This window comes from Aotus nancymaae, unplaced genomic scaffold, assembly GCF_030222135.1.
Source record: "Aotus nancymaae isolate 86718 unplaced genomic scaffold, 86718_ANA_hifiasm-v0.15.2.pri h1tg000076l, whole genome shotgun sequence".
NCBI classification, from domain to species: domain Eukaryota; kingdom Metazoa; phylum Chordata; class Mammalia; order Primates; family Aotidae; genus Aotus; species Aotus nancymaae.
Genome location: NW_026988491.1, coordinates 11,075,252 through 11,093,250, shown reverse-complemented (window position 1 = coordinate 11,093,250; position 17,999 = coordinate 11,075,252). Strand labels below are relative to the sequence as shown.

At 50.2% G+C, this 17,999-nt stretch overlaps 1 protein-coding gene and 1 long non-coding RNA gene across 4 annotated transcripts in view; one reads left to right on the top strand and one right to left on the bottom strand.

The window, feature by feature from the left end:
* The window catches only part of CACNG2 (calcium voltage-gated channel auxiliary subunit gamma 2), a 137,408-nt gene extending 120,882 nt beyond the window's left edge, over window positions 1–16,526 (top strand). For all 3 annotated transcript variants that reach the window (XM_012476352.2, XM_012476351.2, XM_012476350.2), the window contains 2 exons: window positions 14,290–14,430; window positions 15,977–16,526. In XM_012476352.2, coding sequence (XP_012331775.1) covers window positions 14,290–14,430; window positions 15,977–16,512 — 677 coding nt within the window. In that variant the 3' untranslated portion in view covers window positions 16,513–16,526. The remainder of the gene's footprint in view (window positions 1–14,289; window positions 14,431–15,976) is intronic.
* LOC105733752 (uncharacterized) overlaps window positions 1–17,999 on the bottom strand; it is a 161,058-nt gene that overhangs the window by 116,502 nt on the left and 26,557 nt on the right. Inside the window, exon 3 of the long non-coding RNA XR_001111339.2 lies at window positions 5,562–5,678. This is a non-coding gene — a long non-coding RNA (uncharacterized LOC105733752). The remainder of the gene's footprint in view (window positions 1–5,561; window positions 5,679–17,999) is intronic.

The following is a 17,999-nucleotide window of genomic DNA, read 5'->3' as shown; positions in this document are numbered from 1 at the left end:
GAGCTGGCAGCTTTTACAGACAGCCTGGACGGGGGAAGTAAGAGAGCTGTCTTGTGGATGGCATGGAGTCCTGGCTGGCAGATGGGGTGAACATGACTGCCCTTCTCTGAGGCTGGGAATATAGGACGAGGCTGATGTGCGGGGAGATGACCACTCTATTTGTCAGTCTGTTTCATCTTGGTTTCTGTTACGGCATCTTCTCCCCCTGGACTGTGAACAGCTTGAGGACACCACAAGGAGTGGCTGGAAATAGAGTGTCCTCCTCCCACCTACCCCCTCCAGCACAGGGCCTTTCCCAAGATCAGGCCCAGAAGAGGTTTGATGAGTGAATAAACAAGCTACCGCCCTCCCTAGGGCAGCTGGCATGTTCACCCTCTTCCCAGAATGAGGTCAGAGGAGGATATTGGGTCTCAAGCTGGGCCAGAGCCGCCCTTCCCAGCCTCAGACAGTGCCCCTCCTCCCTATTCCCCCTCTCTCCCCTTTCCGCCAGTCCCACCAGGTAACCTGAGCCAGGGAGGTGTGGGGAGACCAGGTGTCAAGTTCCGAGCTTGTTACTTAGAATAACAGAAGGGCCTGAATTCAAGGAGTGCTCCACTCTGTGACCTTGGGCAAGTTACACAACTTCTCTGAGCCTCCCGTGAATGGTACTTTTTTAGCTCTCCCCAGGAGCCACAGTGGAACAGCACGAGGGGCGTCCACCAGGTCTTATCCCACTAGTGTTTTGGAAGTGAAAAGATCCATCATTCTGGCTTTTTTTTTTTTTTGAGATGGAGTCTCGCTCTGTCACCCAGGCTAAAGTGCAGTAGCGCTATCTCAGCTCACTGCAACCTCCACCTCCTGGGTTCAAGCAATTCTCCTGCCTCAGCTTCCTGAGTAGCTGGGATTACAGGCGCACACCACCATGCCTAGCTAATTTTTGTATTTTTAGTAGAGACGGGGTTTCACCACGTTGGCCATGCTGGTCTCGAACTCCTGAGCTCAAGCGATCTGCCAGCCTTGGCCTTCCAAAGTGCTAGGATTACAGGGGTGAGCTATCACACTCCACCCATCATCCTGGCTTCTGAAACGCTAGACTGAGACACTCCCTTAGGATCATCCAGCTCGATCCTCCCATTTTACAGATGAGAGAAAAACTGAGGCCCAAGAGGGAAAATGACCTGCCCCAGCCTGGCACACTTTCTGGGACTGCACCCTGGGAGTGCTATCCAGGTCCATTATCCTGCTACCTGTCTACTGCCCAGGCCTGTCAGCCCCTTCCAGAAAACACTGCCATGAGGGGGCTTCTAAGAGACATCCCCTCCAGAAGTCATCACAACCAATGTGGCTAAAACTATTGTGACCCCATCCCATGGTTAGGAAACATCTAAGCTGCCACTTGTACTCACTCATATCCACAGAACCAGAGCAAAACGATCATCAAAAAGCACCCAGTCTTCCTAAATGCACACTGGCCAGCAGTTTCTATTCTGTCCTAGTTCATTCCTTTTGTTTTGTTTTTGGTTTTTTTTGAAACGGAGTCTCGCTCTGTCACCCAGGCTGGAGTGCAGTGGTGCAATCTTGGCTCACTGCAACCTCTGCCTCCTGGGTTCATGTGATCCTCCTGCCTCACCCTCTGGAGTAGCTGGGACTACAGGTGCCCGCCACCATGCCCAGCTAAGTTTTGTATTTTTAATAGAGACAGGGTTTCACCATGTTGGCCAAGATGGTCTCGATCTCTTGACCTCGTGATCAGCCCGCCTCCACCTCCCAAAGTGCTAGGATTACAGGCGTGAGCCACCTCGCCCAGGCCCTAGTTCATTTCTTTAAGGGCTGGTTGCTACCACTACACCAATTTCATGACCCAATAATGAGTCACAACCTGCACTTTAATAAACAGCAGCCTCAGTAACCCAAAGCCCCGTGAGAGACAGCAGCAATTCACTCCGCTGGACTGATGACTATGCTTTGCTGGTGCTCCTTACGTACCAGACATTCTTCTCATTGCTTCAAGTGTGTGTGTACTCAATTACTCCTCATAGCACCCTGTGAGCTACGTGTGCTCATGAGCTCCATATGGAAGAGGGGGCAGCAGAGACCCCCGGGGGCCAGGTCATAGCTAGGAAGATGGACTCAGGCAGCCTTTCTCCTGAGCCTGTGTGACTGGTCACCAATCTCTACTGACAGCAGGAAGCAGGGATGTATCTGGCATCCTGCACAGATGGTACTGCCCAAGTTAGCTCCCTGGGCTCTCAAAATGCTTTTTATGTGCTATTATATATAGCACACGTTCATTGAACACTTGACGATGTGCCAGGCCTGACACTTGAAACATTATCTTAATTCATCTTCACAACCACCCTATGAGGGTGAGATGACCAGTGTCCCCATCACACAGATGGGAAAGGCAAGGCACAGAGGCTACATAGCCAATGGGGGTCCAGGAGGAGACCCCAAGCGGTCTGCATCTGGAGACTATGAATGGAACACCGCATTTGACTTATCTTTCTTCTTCTCATCCACCATCTTTTTTCTCCTCTTTCTTCTTCTTCTTCTTTTTTTAATTCTTCTGAGATGGAGTCTCGCTCTGTAGCCCAGGCTCAACTGCAGTGGCGTGATCTCAGCTCACTGCAACCTCCACCTCCCGGGTCCCAATTCAAGCAATTCTCTTGCCTCAGCCTCCCGAGTAGCTGGGATTACAGGCACGCACCACCATGCCCAGCCAATTTTTGTATTTTTAGTAGAGATGGGGTTTCACCATGTTGGCCAGACTGGTCTTGAACTCCTGATCCATCCATCTTGGCCTCTCAAAGTTCTGGGATTACAGGCGTAAGCCACCACACCCAGCCTCTCCTCTTTCTTCTTTGAGGTCTCTCTCTCTCTCTCTCTCTCTCTCTCTCTCTCTCTCTCTCACACACACACACACACACACACACACACACACACACACACAGAGGCAATTTGGGGTTTGTTTTTGTTTTTTAATTTTTTATTCCCATAGCTTACTGGGGAACAGGGGGTGTCTAGTTACATTAGTAAGTTCTTTAGTGATTTGTGAGATTTTGGTGCACCCATCCCCCAAGCAGTATACACTGAACCCAATTTGTAGTCTTCCATCCCTCACCTCCTTACCACCCTTTCCCCCTGAATCCCCAGGGCCCATTGTATCTTTCTTACGCCTTTGCATCCTCATAGCTTAGCTCCCACTTATGAGTGAGAACATCCCATGTTTGGTTTTCCATTCCTGAGTTACTTCATTTAGAATAATAGTCTTCAATCTCATCCAGGTTGCTGCAAATGCCATTAGCCCATTCCTTTTTACGGCTGAGTAGTATTCCATCATATACATATACCACAGTCTCTTTATCCACTCATTGATGGATGGGCATTTAAGTTGGTTCCACATTTTTTGCAATTGAGAATTGTGCTGCTATAAACATGCATCACACGAGCATTTTCTGAAACTCATCCCTTTTCACGGCCATTGGCTACACCATCCAGCATAGCTTGGAAGGAGAAGATGGGAAGAGAAGCTCAAGAGACTAGAAAGCTCCTTGCAACCTAGCAGGTCTGTGCAGGTCTGTGACTGTAGACTGTATCCCATTAGGATGAATCAAATCCCAGATGCGATGAGAGCTTACCATTACGCACAGAAAATAAGGAACCTGCCCCCACATACCTGATTATAGTGACTATTTTGATTCAAGGTCATTACTAGCACAGTGAACAGGTAAGGCAGCAGTATGACCTGGCTGTGTGTGCCCTGGGGAGAGGTCTTGGTGGGTACAGGACCATCAATGAGGGATGGGGCCTTAGAGATCATCAACTCCAACCTCATCAGAGTGCAGACCTCAGGCCAGAGAGGGGACAGCACACACTTGGGTCCCATGGAGAACGAAGCGAAGAGTGCACAGCAGGCCCAGGTCTCCTGACCTCCCCGCCGTCACATCCCCACCCCCACCAACCACCAGCCCACCCTGAGGGTGCTCTGCTACCAGACAGAGTGAGGAAACCTCAGGGCCCTGTATGCCACTATCTGGCCCATCCTCCAGCTATGCCCACCATGAAGCACCACATCACGGCGTGATGGCCACAGGGGTTGGAGCCTACTGAGGCACAAGATCACAAAATGATTTGTCTAGGGAGTTTGGCCAAAAAGTGGATTTGCAAAGAATGGATAGCTCAAGCCACCCCTTTCACAAGGCAAGATGCCACTTGTCTCCTGGGCACTTAGGACACACTTTATTTCTGTCACTAGCATAGAAAAGAATAAATTGCTCATAGTTCACTGACATCCTGCTTTTCTAAAGCATCCACATTCCTCTTCCTCCTTAATCCCCATAACCCTGTAAGATAGGCAGAGTTAGGATTTTCATCTCCATTTTACAGAAAAGGAAATGGAGGCCAAGGACACTATGATTTGTCCAAGCTCTTCTTGATCCAGTTACTAACCAATGGGGCTCCCCAAGTCTCAGGCCTAAGCCTCTCCTCCTCCATGGGCAAGCTCTTCTGTGTGTCTGTGACTCCCACATCTACAGCTTCAACCCAGACAGCACCCCTGGGCCCCACATCACACAACTGCCCCACCCACACCCCACGTGCACATCCCTAAGCCATCTCAAACTCAGCGTGTACAAACCCAAACCTTGATTCTTGATTTTCCTCCCCTACTTTTTTTTTTTTTTTTTTTTTTTGAGGCAGAGTTTCACTCTTGTTGCCCAGGCTGGAGTGCAAGGGTGCAATCTCAGCTCACCGCAACCCCCACCTCCCAGGTTCAAGCAATTCTCCTGCCTCAGCCTCCAGAGTAGCTGGGTTTACAGGTATGCGCCACCATGCCCAGATAATTTTGTATTTCTTTTTAATTCTGTATTTTTTTTTATTTTGTATTTTGTATTTTTTTAGTAGAGATGGGGTTTTATCATGTTGTCCAGGCTGGTTTCAAACTCCTGACCGCAGGTGATCCACCCACCTCGGCCTTCCAAAATGTTGGGATTACAGTAGTAAGCCACCATGCCTGGCCTCCTCCCCGACTCTCTACTCACTGCTAGGCTGAGTCTTCTCCCAGTCCCACTAAGTGTTTTTCCACCCAGCTGGCAAGTCTGAAACCTAGAAGTTATTTCAACACCACCCTCTTCTCTCCCACATCCATCCATCAAGCTTCAGTTCACCTCCTAAACATGTCTTAAACCCATCTGCCTCTGTCCATGAGCTTCATACCTACCCTGGCCCGAGCACCAGCATCACTCCTCTCTGGTCAGCTGCAGCAGCCTTCTTGCTGCTTCCCTGGAGCCACCTTTGACCCTTTTGTAATCCGTTTGCTTCTTAAGATGCAAATCAGATCATGACAGCCCTGCCTGTTCTAAGCCCTTTAAAGTTTCCCATTGCTCTTAGGATAAAGCTAAGCTCTTTAGCTCAACCCATGAGGCCCCATGTGGCCCAGCCCTGCCTGCCTCCTCTCCAGTGCTCCCCAAGCTCCTCCACTGGCTCCTCATGACCCAGCCTTCTTCCAGGTCTCTGCACAAGCCATGCCTCCTCCACCCCTGGCTCCTGCTGCTTTCTCTCCCACAACCCTGCCTTCACTGTACCTGATTAGCTGCTCCTTATTCACCAGAGGTCAGCGCCACCACCACTTCCTCAGGAAGGCCCGTCTTGATCCCCATATAAGCTCAGAGGATGCTTTGAAAGGCAGTAAAGTGTAGGGCCTGAAAAGAAGGGAATGCAGTGGTTAGATGCACAGAACCTAGAGTCAGACTGCCTGGATTCACAAACGTCGGACAAATGGCTTAACCTCTCCCTGCTTCAGTTTCGTCTCTGTATAATAGGCATAATTAAAGTACTTATTCAGGCCCTGTGTGGTGGCCCACCCCTGTACTCCCAGTATTTTGGGAGGTTGAGGCAGGCAGATCACTTGAAGCCAGAAGTTCAAGACCTGCCTGGCCAACATGGTAAAACCCCGTCTCTACTAAAAATACAAAAATTAGCCAGGCATGATGGTGCATGGCTGTAATCCCAGCTACTTGGGAGGCTGAGGCACAAGAATCACTTGAACCTAGGAGGTGGAGGTTGCAGTGAGCCGAGATCGCACTATTGCACTCCAGCCTGGGTGTCAGAGTGAGACTCTGTCTCAAAAAAAATAATAAAAATTTAAAAATAAGTGTTGGATTTGAATCCAGATCTATGACATTTCAGAGGCCGTATTATTGTATGCTACTTAAGATAATGCCACAAGTAGAAATAGAATAAATTTAAAAAATAAAACTGTAATCCCAGCACTTTGGGAGGCCGAAGCTGGCAGATCATGAGTCCAGGTGTTCAAGACCAACCTGAACAACATGGTGAAACCCCATCTCTACTAAAAATACAAAAATTAGTCAGGCATGGTGACACATGCCTGTAGTCCCAGCTAATTGGGAGGCTGAGGCAGGAGAACTGCTTGAACCTGGGAGGTGGAGTTTGCAGTGAGCCAAGATCGTGCCACTGCCCTCTAGCCTGAGTGACAGAGCAAGACTCCATCTCAAAAAATAGAAATAAAAATAAAGTACTTACTTCATAGAGTTGCAATGAGAACTAATGAGTTTGTGTATGTGCAGTGCTTGAAACAGTCCCTGGTATACTCCAAGCTCTCAATAGACATTAGTTGTCTACTTGTGACATTAGCCTGTCACATACCCACCTGGTGCCATATAGGTACTTTTCTTTCATAGCAAATCCGGGTTTTGTGATTATCTGCTGGCATATATGTCCTTCACGAGAGCGTAAGCTCTATAAAGACATGAACCAGGCCTGTTCTGCACCCTTCATGTCTCTCATGCCCAGCCCAGGCCTGGTACAGTGGTGGGCACTCAGTCCGTATTTGCTCACTGGACTCACAGCTAGTCTAGAGCAAAGCATTTCCCTGCTCCAGACCACGTGGTCTTTTCCCCAATACAAAGTATACTGTTGGCCAGAGCTGACCAACTATGACTAGTGGGCCAAATCCAGCCCACCAGCTGGTTTTTTGTTGTTGTTGTCTTCTGTTTTTTGAGACAGAGTCTCACTCAGTCACCCACTGCCCCGGCTGGAGTACAGTGGCACGATTTCAGCACTGCAACTTCTGCCTCCTGCATTCAAGTGATTCTCCTGCCTCAGCCCCCCGAGTAGCTGGGACTACAGGCACCCACCAACATACCCGGCTAATTTTTGTATTTTTAGTAGAGATGGGGTTTCACCATGTTGGCCAGGTTGGTCTCGAACTCCTGACCTAAGGTGATCCACCCACCTCGGCCTCCCAAAGTGATTTTGTAAAAAAAAATTTATTGGAACACAACCACGTTCATTTGTTTACATATTGTTTATGGCTGTTTATATGCTACAGCTGTAAAGTTAAGAAATTGCAACTGAGACCATATGGCCAGTGAAGACAAAAATATTTGCTGTCTTTCCCTTTACAGAACAAGTTTGCCAATGTCAGCTTTAGGAGTTTATAATCTCCTTGAAGCCAAAGCCCATGGCTTCTTGGGGTTGGTGTGAGGTTTACACTCTCTTAGAACAAGGCCTGTACAGGGGAGAGGCTCTATAAACGTTGGCAGGTAATGTGAAGTGCCATATGCTTATCATAGAAGACCAGTAAATATTTGTTCATTAAATAAATCAGATACTTTCTGCCTCTTGTGATAGATTTTGCACCAAGATCGTGGCCGGCTTTGTGGGAAGTCAGGATGATTTATAGGGAAATTCTGTCCGGACTGAAGTTTTGGGTAGAGGAACCTCAGAAATAAAAATTGCTACCTTTGACTGTGCACCTTCTAGCGTGAGACACAGTAAAAGGTAGGACCCGATTTAATTCTTTTTTTTTTTTTTTGAGACAGAATCTTGCTGTGATGCCCAGGTTGAGTGCAATGGCGAGATCTCTGCTCACTGCAACCTCTGCCTCCCTAGTTCAAGTGATTCTCCTTCCTCAGCCTCCCAAGTAGCTAGGATTACAGGCGCACAACACCATGCCCAGCTAATTTTTGTATTTTTAGTAGAGACGGAGTTTCACCATGTTGGCCAGGCTGGTCTTGAGATCCCGACCTCAGGTGATCCGCCCGCCTCAGCCTCCCAAAGTGCTAGGATTACAGGTGTGAGCCCCAATTTAATTCTTATAACAGCACTTCTCAAACTTTCACATGCTTGCAAATCTTGCTATGGGGATATCATTAAAATCCAGATTATAACTCAGTTGGGGGAAAGGGCTGCGGGGCTGCATCTTTTTTCCTTTTTTTCTTTGAGATGCAGCCTCGCTCTGTCACCCAGGCTGGAGTGCAGTGGTGCGATCTCAGTTCACTGCAGTCTCCACCTTCTGGGTTCAAATAATTCTCTTGCCTCAGCCTCCCAAGTAGCTGGGATTACAGGTGACCACCATCACACCCGACTAATTTTTGTAACTTTTTTTTTTTTTTTGAGACAGAGTCTCACTCGAGGCCAGGCGCCAGGCTGGAGTGCAGCGGCACAATCTCGGCTCACCGCAACGTCCGCCTCTCGGGTTCAAGCAATTCTCCTGCCTCAGCCTCCCGAGTAGCAGGGACTACAGGCGCATGCCACCACGCCCAGCTAATTTTTGTATTTTTAGTAGAGATGGGGTTTCACCATGTTGGCCAGGCTGGTCTCGATCTCTTGACCTCGTGATCTGCCCGCCTCGGCCTCCCAAAGTGCTGGAATTACAGGCTTGAGCCACCGCGCCTGGCCTAATTTTTGTATTTTTAGTAGAAGCAGGATTTCGCCATGTTAACCAGGCTGGTCTCAGACTCCCGACCTCAGCTGATCCCAAAGTGCTGGGATTACAGGCGTGAGCCGCTGCGCCCGGCAGGGCTACATGTCTAACCAGATGCCAATGCAGCTTGACCTCAGGCCGCACTTCCTTACAACATTCATAAGTTAAAGATTATTTTTACTATTCCCATTTCACAGGATGGGGAAACTGAGGCTCAGAGCAGTAAAGGCCCTTGCCCAAGGGTCACACAGTTGATAAGTGACAAAGCCAGGATTCAAAGTCAGGTGTGACTAACTCCAAAATCCCCATTCAGTTTGTGACACTACGCAGCCAGTAATACCTCCTTCAAGAAACTTCCCCAACGGAGGAGTCGCAGCTTGCTCCTAACTTCCCAGCTGGATCTCGGCCCTGCCAAATCTAGCGGCCTAAGCGTGGTGGGATTTATTGGCCGCCCACTGTTGTCTTCTTTCTGGGCAAAGGGGCCTCTTCCAAGAGAGGCCGGAGCTAGGGGCCGGCTCCGCGGTGCCGAAGAGGCTTCTGGTTGTATTCCCCGCTGGTAGCCATTATTTAGAGCATCTCATAAGCTGCCTCGGTGGCTTCTGAAGCCGTTCTGATTCCTCCACATGGCTCTTTGCTGGCTGCAACACAGCAGACCCCTCCCCCGTCTCCTGCCGCCCTCCATCTTGTCCACACATGCCTGGCCTCTGGCTGCACACACGCCTGCATCCCAGCTCCCTCCGCAGCTGACGCTCCCTCCCCTGCCGGCAGGAAGGCTGAGCTGGGGCATCCGGGTTCCCACAGCAGATGGGGCCCTACTGGAAACATCAAGCCCTGGGCTGCTGTGAGTCCATTTGCTCTGAGGGTGCAATTAGGTCGGCCACATGCAGGCATCCCGTGGGTAGGAAGAGCCCACTTTCTTGGAGGGGGAAGACCAGAGCCTTTCTTCCGCCTGCTCCTCCGAGCTGCTGCTGCCCCTTGGAAGCCACATCGGTCTCTCTCTCTCTCTCTTTCTCTCTCTCTCTCTCTCTTTCTTTCCTTCCTTCTTCCTTCCTTCCTTCCTTCTTTCTTCGATCATTTACCTTTGCGACTGGCCAGGACCATGTCCACATGGAAAGGGCAGAACCATTAAAAACTATCTAACGGCCGGGCATAATCCCAGCACTTTGGGAGGCTGAGGCAGGTGGATCACCCGAGGTCAGGCGTTCGAGACCAGCCTGCCCAACATGGCAAAAACCCATCTCTACTAAAAATACAAAAATTAGCCGGGTATGGTGGCAGGCGCCTGTAATCCCAGCTACTTTGCAGGCTGAGGCAGGAAAATCACTTGAATCCAGAAGACAGAGGTTGCAATGAGCCAAGACTGTGCCACTGCACTCCAGCCTGGAGGATAGAGCAAGACTCTCTCTCCAAAACAAACAAACAAACAGAAACCATCTAACGATCCATACCCCATATTACACAGGGGAAAAACAGAGGAGGTGAGCCACCTGCTTTAGCCACACAGCAAGCGAGTGGCATGGCTGGGACCCAAACCCTGTTCTCCAGGCCCTGTGCCACCCACCCTTCCCGGGCTCCTTGGAAGCCTCATAGGGAGACTACAGGGTGCTCCAAAAGTTGAGCTGGCCTGAATGTGAATCCTGGTTCACCACCTGGGTAGCAGGGGAGTTTATCTCTCTTAACCTCAGTTTTCTTATCTGTAAATTGGGACGAAAAACACACCCTGCTGGGCTGTTCTGAAGATGAAATTACATCACATGTTAGGTACCTGCTCAAGACCCAACACAGAGTGGGTGCTTAACAAATATCCTCCCTCTTCTCCTGGGTCTTCAGTAAGCTCTCACCATCCTCACCAGCCTGGCCAACGTAGTGAAACCCTGTCTCTTCTAAAAGTAGAAAAATTAGCCAGGCATGGGGCACACGCCTGTAATCCCAGCTATTCGGGAGGCTGAGGCAGAAGAATCACTTGAACCCAGGAGGCAGAGGTTGCAGTGAGCCGAGATTGCGCCATGGCACTCCAGCCTGGGCTACAGGGGGAGACTGTCTCAATCCTCATGTGCTTGTAAAGATGAGAGTAAGGTAGCTTTTTAGTCATGCATGTCTGTGCACGCATGAGTGTGAATGTGGGTGTGTTTGGGTGGGGGAATCAGGTTAGGGATACAGCCTGTTGTCTTAGCAATGATTTGCAAGGAGAGAACATCTCCCTGAGGTCTGGGGAGGGGCAGCCCCATCCTGCCCAAGAGAAGGAGGGTGCTGAGACTGCAGAGTAGCACAGCTGCTCCAGGCTCCCATCCTCCCACCTCTGCTTCCCTATATGTAGCTTGGTTTTGCACCAAGAGCTCTGCCCTTCTTCAAGTCCCCCCAAGTAACCCACTCACCCATTTGTGAGCAGTGTAGACTTTACTGCAGATCCATGGAGCAGGGGTGCAGAAGAAGGGTTTTTACATCACACACATCTCAGCAAACTGCCTAAAATCCTCGTTTAACACCTGTAATCCCAGCATTTTGGGAGGCCGAGGTGGGAAGATCACTTGAGGTCAGGTGTTTAAGACCAGCCTGGCCAACATGGCAAAACCCCGTCTTACAAAAAATACAAAAATTAGCTGGGTGTGATAGTGCACACCTGTAGTCCCAGCTACTTGGGAGGCTGAGGCAGGAGAATCGTTTGAACCCGGGAGGTAAAGGCTGCAGTGAGCCGAGATCACACCACTACACTCCAGCCTAGGCAACAGAGCAAGACTCTGTCTCAAAAAATACAAATAAAAATACATTTTAAAAAAGAAAAAGAAAAATACCTATATAGAGAAATTCTCTTCTCACAGATCCTTCTTGAACACACTGCCACCCAAAGGGGTGGAGATGGGGGATGGGGAGAAGAGGAAGTTCCACTCCGGGCACCTTCCCCTCCAAAACCAACCTCTGACCAATCCCTGGGGTTGGCTAAAGGGCCCTATAATTATCAGGACTCAACTTCCTTAGAAACCACTTAAGCAACATTTAAAGAAGACATCTTTGGCAGGGTGCAGTGGCTCATGCCTGTAATCCCAGTACTTTGGGAGCCCAAGGTGGATAGATCATGAGGTCAGGAGTTTGAGACCAGCCTGGCCAACACAGTGAAACCCCATCTCTACTAAAAGTACAAAAGTTAGCCAGGCGTGGTGGGACACTCCTATAACCCCAGCTACTCGAGAGGCTGAGGCAGGAGAATCACTTGAACCTGGGAGACAGAGGTTGCAGTCAACCAAGATCACGCTGCTACACTCCAGCCTGGGCTACAGGGGGAGACTCCATCTCAAAAAATAAAAATAATAATAAAGAAGATATGTTTTCCCTCACCCCTGCCTCAGGCCAGCTCTGCCTCCTGCCTGGCGTATGGCTCCCAGGACACAAGCTGGGTCCTGAGGTCACTCACTGCCTATTTGAATTTGGACAGCAAAATAATTTTTACTTTGCAAAGACATATTATGAAGGGCTCCCCAACACCTCTGGGTCCTCATTCAGGTGCTGCTCCCTGACAAACATACGAAGCCCGGGCTCTGCCCTTAGCTGCCTGCACCCCTTTTCCCCCACCCACCCCCACTACAGAAGCGCCGGCCCTCACCTTCTGTCCGTTTCTCCCTTTTCATTACAATATTCTTTGTTTTCTCTGGTCCTGTTTGTCAGTCCTCATCCGGAAGGGTTTCTCTTCTTAGTTTTTGTTTTTGTTTTTGAGACAGAATTTCGCTTTTGTCGCCCAGGCTAGAGTGAAGTGGCGTGATCTCAGCTCACTGCAACTTCCACCTTCCAGGTTTAAGCGATTCTCCTGCCTCAGCCTCCTGAGTAGGTGGGATTATAGGCACCTGCTACCACACCCAGCTAGTTTTTGTATTTTTAGTGGAGACGGGGTTTCAGCTTGTTGGCCAGGCTGATCTCAAACTCCTGACCTCGGGTGATACGCCCACCTCGGCCTCCCAGAGTGCTGGGATTACAGGTGTGAGCCACTGTGCTCAGCCTATTTTGTTTTCTTTGCAATGTGCCTGTTCCTTCCTTCTGCATCACCACCCACATTTATTCACTTAATGAGCTTCTACTGACAGCCTACTGTGTCGTTGGACAGAAAGGGTAAAGAGAAGGAACTTTCTCTTTGTAAAGCCACAGTCCTTGCCTCATGACCTATGGTTCATGGTGGAAGCATACATATACACAAATATTACAATATCATGCACTGAATGTTTATTATAGGCCCCAGAAACTTATCTAAGTGCATTGCCTGAATCAACCTATTTAATCCTCACAACAATCTTAGGAGGCTGGCATTATTACCATTCCTGCTTTACAGATGAGGAAACTGAGGCATACAAAGGTGACGTACTTTTCCCAAACTTGCACAGCTAATAAATGCTGCAGCCAGACTCAAACCCAACCCATGTGTTTCCACCTAACCGCTATGCCACACTGCCTCTCAACACACCCAGGGCCCCAAAGTGCAGACGAGGGAGCTCATAACTTTGCCTAAGGAAGTCAGGGAAGGAGCTGGGCACAGTGGCTCAAGCCTGTAATCCCAGCACTTTGGGAGGCCAAAGCAGGTGGATCACAAGGTCAGGAGTTCAAGACCAGCCTGACCAATATGATGAAACCCTGTCTCTACTAAAAATACAAAAATTAGCCAGGTATGGTGGTGCAAGCTTGTAGTCCCAGCTACTCAGGAGGCTGAGGCAGGAGAATTACTTGAGCCTGGGAGGCAGAGGTTGTGGTGAGCCAAGATCATGCCACTGCACTCCAGCCTGGGTGACAGAGTGAGCCTCCATCTCAAAAAATAAAAAAAGGAAGTCAGGGAAAGCTTTACAGAAGAGGGGACTTCTAGCTGGGTTTTGAGGGATGAAGAAGAGTTTGCTGAGTGAAGAATAGAAAAGATATTCCAGTAAGAACCTCTGTATTTCAAAAGTCAGCAGCATGGGACCGGGCGCGGTGGCTCACGCCTATAATCCCAGCACTTTCGGAGGCTGAGGCAGGTGGACAAGGTCAAGAGATCAAGACCATCCTGGTCAACATGGTGAAACTCCATCTCTACTAAAAATACAAAAATTAGCTGGGCATGATGGCACGCGCCTATAGTCCCAGCTACTTAGGAGGCTGAGGCAGGAGAATTGCTTGAATCCGAGAGGCGGAGGTTGCAGTGAGCCGAGATTGCGCCATTGCACTCCAGCCTGGGTAACAAGAGGGAAACTCCGTCTCAAAAAAAAAAAAAAAAGTCAGCAGCATGAAATGACGTGTCCTGAGAAGTTGGCTGTGGTGGGACAAGACAACATGGGGACTGGAAGCTGTGGGGCTGGAAATGGGCATAGGCCAAGTCCCACAGGGCCCTGTGTGCCTGAGAGTGTGCTAGAGTTTGGCCCTGGAGGCAGCGGGGAGCCCCTGCAGGGCTGTGAGCTGGGCAGTGGCTTGCTCGCTGTCTCTCCCTCCCTAGGATTGCAAAGCAACCTCTCCCCTAAGGCTGTGTCCATAAACCCCCAGCTCCTCGGGGCTGCTCTCCCACCTGCCTCTGTGTGTGCCTCAGTCTCATAGCCATGCCGTTCTCTTTCTCCCTGACCCTCTGTGTTCCACAGGGGCCGTGAGGGCCTCAAGCATTTTCCCGATCCTGAGTGTGATTCTGCTTTTCATGGGTGGCCTCTGCATCGCAGCCAGCGAGTTCTACAAAACTCGACACAACATCATCCTGAGTGCCGGCATCTTCTTCGTATCTGCAGGTAACAGTCACGGAGTGGAGTGGGCTGGAGTCCTCGCCCGCCACTGGGAAGAAGGCTGGGGCTGGGTGCCCAGGGGCCAGAAGGGCCTGGCAGAGAGAGAAAAGGAGAGAGGAATCTCCAGGCCTTACAGTAGGTCGTGTTGCAGGGGAGGAAGGTTGTGCTGGGGGCTTCTGCCCTGTAGCAATGCCTGAGCCTCCACCAAATCCTCCAGGAGCATCCCTATACCCACTCCTTGGCCCAGTGGCCCATCTTCTTCCCACCCCTGAAAGAGGCAGCCCAAATCCCCACTTCCTCTCAGGGTACCTGGTCAATCCCCACTGGCCCTCTCCCCTCCCGGTGCAAGTAAACCCATGAGGAGGCTAATGAGAGGGCACCCAAGTGCCCTCGAACCCCTATGGAATGCTCAGCTCCACCCTGAAAACCAAGGGAGGACTCTCCTCTCACTATCCTACCCAGGTGGGACCAGGCAGGCACCCACATCCAGATGCCTGAGCCCAGTTACATGACAGATGAGTCACACTCGCTTCAGATGCCAGAAAAAGAACCTGGGTATAGCCTGAGCCATTTAGTAAGAATGACCAACATCAGGCCAGGTGCAGTGGCTCACGCCTGCAATCGCAGCACTTTGGGAGGCTGAGACAGGAGGATCGCTTGAGCTCAGGAGTTCAAGACCAGCCTGGGCAACACAGCGAGACCTCAAGACCTCATCTCTACAAAAATTTGTTCTTTTAATCAGCTGGGCATGGTGATGTATCCGTAATCCCAGCTACTAGAGAGGCTAAGGTGGTAGGATCGCTTGATCCCAGGAGTTTGAGACTGCAGTGAGCTATGATTGCACCACTGCACTCCTCCAGCCTGGGTGACAGCGAGACTCTATCTTAAAAAAAAAAAAAAAAAGAACGAACAATCTGAGAGTTGTGATATACTAAGTACTATGTACTGAGTACTCACTTAGTATTAGATATACTCTAATACAAAGAGTATTCACCCTTTTAACCCTCTCCGTGGCCCCGAAGAGTAAAGTCTATCCTTACTCCCATTCTACAGATCTGGAAACTCAGACTAAGGTTAATTTGCCAAGGCTTTAAACCCTGGTTCCAGGAACCCGTCTTCACCCACTGCTACACCAGCTTCGAAGCCCTGTGCAGCCTTAAGCAAGTTCTTTAACCTCTCTGTGCTGGTTTCCTCATCTGTGCCCTGCTTGGGAAGCACCAAGCAGTGAAAGCAGGTAGTAAAGGCTCAATGAACAATATCTATTAATAGCTACTCAGCGCCTTGTGGAAGGAATGCCTCTCTTCGCCGGCTCTGCCGGTGTCTGTTTCCATTAGCACTTCCCTTGTGGCTCTCTCTGAATGGAAAGATAACATGTTAAGAGGAAGCTTGCCAATGTCCCTCTACACCGGCCCACCTGTTCATGCAGCGAGGGACGGGGGAAGGCCCATACAGCTGTCCCCGTGCTTTGAGGCTGCCCGTGGCCGACTTCCTCCTGAGAAACTAACCTTCTTCTCTTCGATCCCCCACCCCTCCGCCACCCTGCGCCCCGCAGGTCTGAGTAACATTATTGGCATCATAGTGTACATATCTGCCAATGCCGGAGACCCCTCCAAGAGCGACTCCAAAAAGAATAGTTACTCCTACGGCTGGTCCTTCTACTTCGGGGCCCTGTCCTTCATCATCGCCGAGATGGTCGGGGTGCTGGCCGTGCACATGTTTATCGACCGGCACAAACAGCTCCGGGCCACGGCCCGCGCCACGGACTACCTCCAGGCCTCTGCCATCACCCGCATCCCCAGCTACCGCTACCGCTACCAGCGCCGCAGCCGCTCCAGCTCGCGCTCCACGGAGCCCTCACACTCCAGGGACGCCTCCCCCGTGGGCATCAAGGGCTTCAACACCCTGCCGTCCACGGAGATCTCCATGTACACGCTCAGCAGGGACCCCCTGAAGGCCGCCACCACGCCCACCGCCACCTACAACTCCGACAGGGATAACAGCTTCCTCCAGGTTCACAACTGTATCCAGAAGGAGAACAAGGACTCTCTCCACTCCAACACAGCCAACCGCCGGACCACCCCCGTATGAAGACCGCGGGCCTCACCAGCGCCGGGGCGGAGCCGGGAGGAGGGCGCGGCCCCCGGGGACGGGGCGGGGTGGGGCGGGGCAGGGGGACCCAGACCATCCGCGGGGAGACCTTCCAAAAGCAAAAACAAAAAACAAAAAAACAAAAAAACAACAACAAAAAAAAACAAAAAAAAGGGAAAAACATAAGTAAATTTTAAAAAAAAGAACAAAATATAAGAGGAACAAAGAAGCAAAACAACAGGAAATGTGAGAAAATATAAACGAGGGAAGGAACACAAACTTTAAAAAAAAAGCGAGAGGGATAAAAATTAAAAATAGAAAATAAATCTAAAAGAAAATGCATGATTTCCCATGTACCATTATTTTAACATTTAATAAAAACCAATTTAAATGAAAATAATAAAAGAGAACCAAGATAACATTAAAGCAAAAAAAAAAAAAAATGAGAACAGAAAGGAAAGAGGATGTCCTTTGTATTTTTCAGGGTTTATGTGACTTTTTTTTTTAACGCGGGGAGAGTTACTTTTCTGTTCCCTTTAACCCCCAGCGGGCCCTGCCTCCCTGGAAGAGTCGCGGCGAGACTCAGGGGCCCCGGGGCCCGGTGAGCCGGCAGTCACTGCCAGGTCCCTGGAGCCCCTGGGTGGGAGCCCCAGGAACGCCTGGAAGGCTCAGGGCTCGTGCCGGCCCTGCCCAGCATTGACGGGGCAAGTGTAGGCCTCCAGGTGACCCAGCCCTTGTCCCTCCTCTCCGTTAGGGTGCCTGGAGGGGTGTGCACTTGGGGCTGCCTAGCCCCAGGTTCCCAGTCCTTAATGGTCCTTAACCCACTGTGATGACTTCCTAGGCCTTGAGGAAAGGGAAGGAGAGGGGATGGCTGCCGGTGGCTTACCAAGATGCCAGAAACCCGGGAATCCTCAGGGTGAGCCTCTTGGGGTCACGTCCCCAAGCTCCTGTCCTTGGGGTCAGGAGACGCCCACCGCCCGGGAGACATGAAACAGCTCTCCCTCCTCACCCCTCACCTCAGGGCCACCTGATGACCCTGGGGCAATGGTGGACCCCCAGACTCATAAGCCCCCCAGTCCCCTGGGAAGGGGGTTCATTGACCCTTTGGGGGTCCTTGGACTCACTGATGCCCTTTGGGGCCCAGCGGGTTCAACAATGATACTGCAAAAAGGTTTCTTTTTACAAAAGAAAAAGGAAAAACAAGTGGTGATTTTTTTTAATAAAAAAACCACAGACTATAAATACATGTAAATATAAAATAAGTGGATTTACTTGCAAGAAAATCAGATAGTATTTTTCTTTTAATTCTTTTCCAGCTTTAAACTGTGAAAACAAAAACTGGGGTGGGGTGGGGGACTTAAAATTTAGCAGGGAACTTGTAAAGAAAAAAAACAAAACGAATATACAAATCCATTTACAGAAACAAAACAAAACCTTTGTGAGAGGTGAGAGCTGGGCTTGAAGGTCGGAGGGAGTGGGGGAAGGTC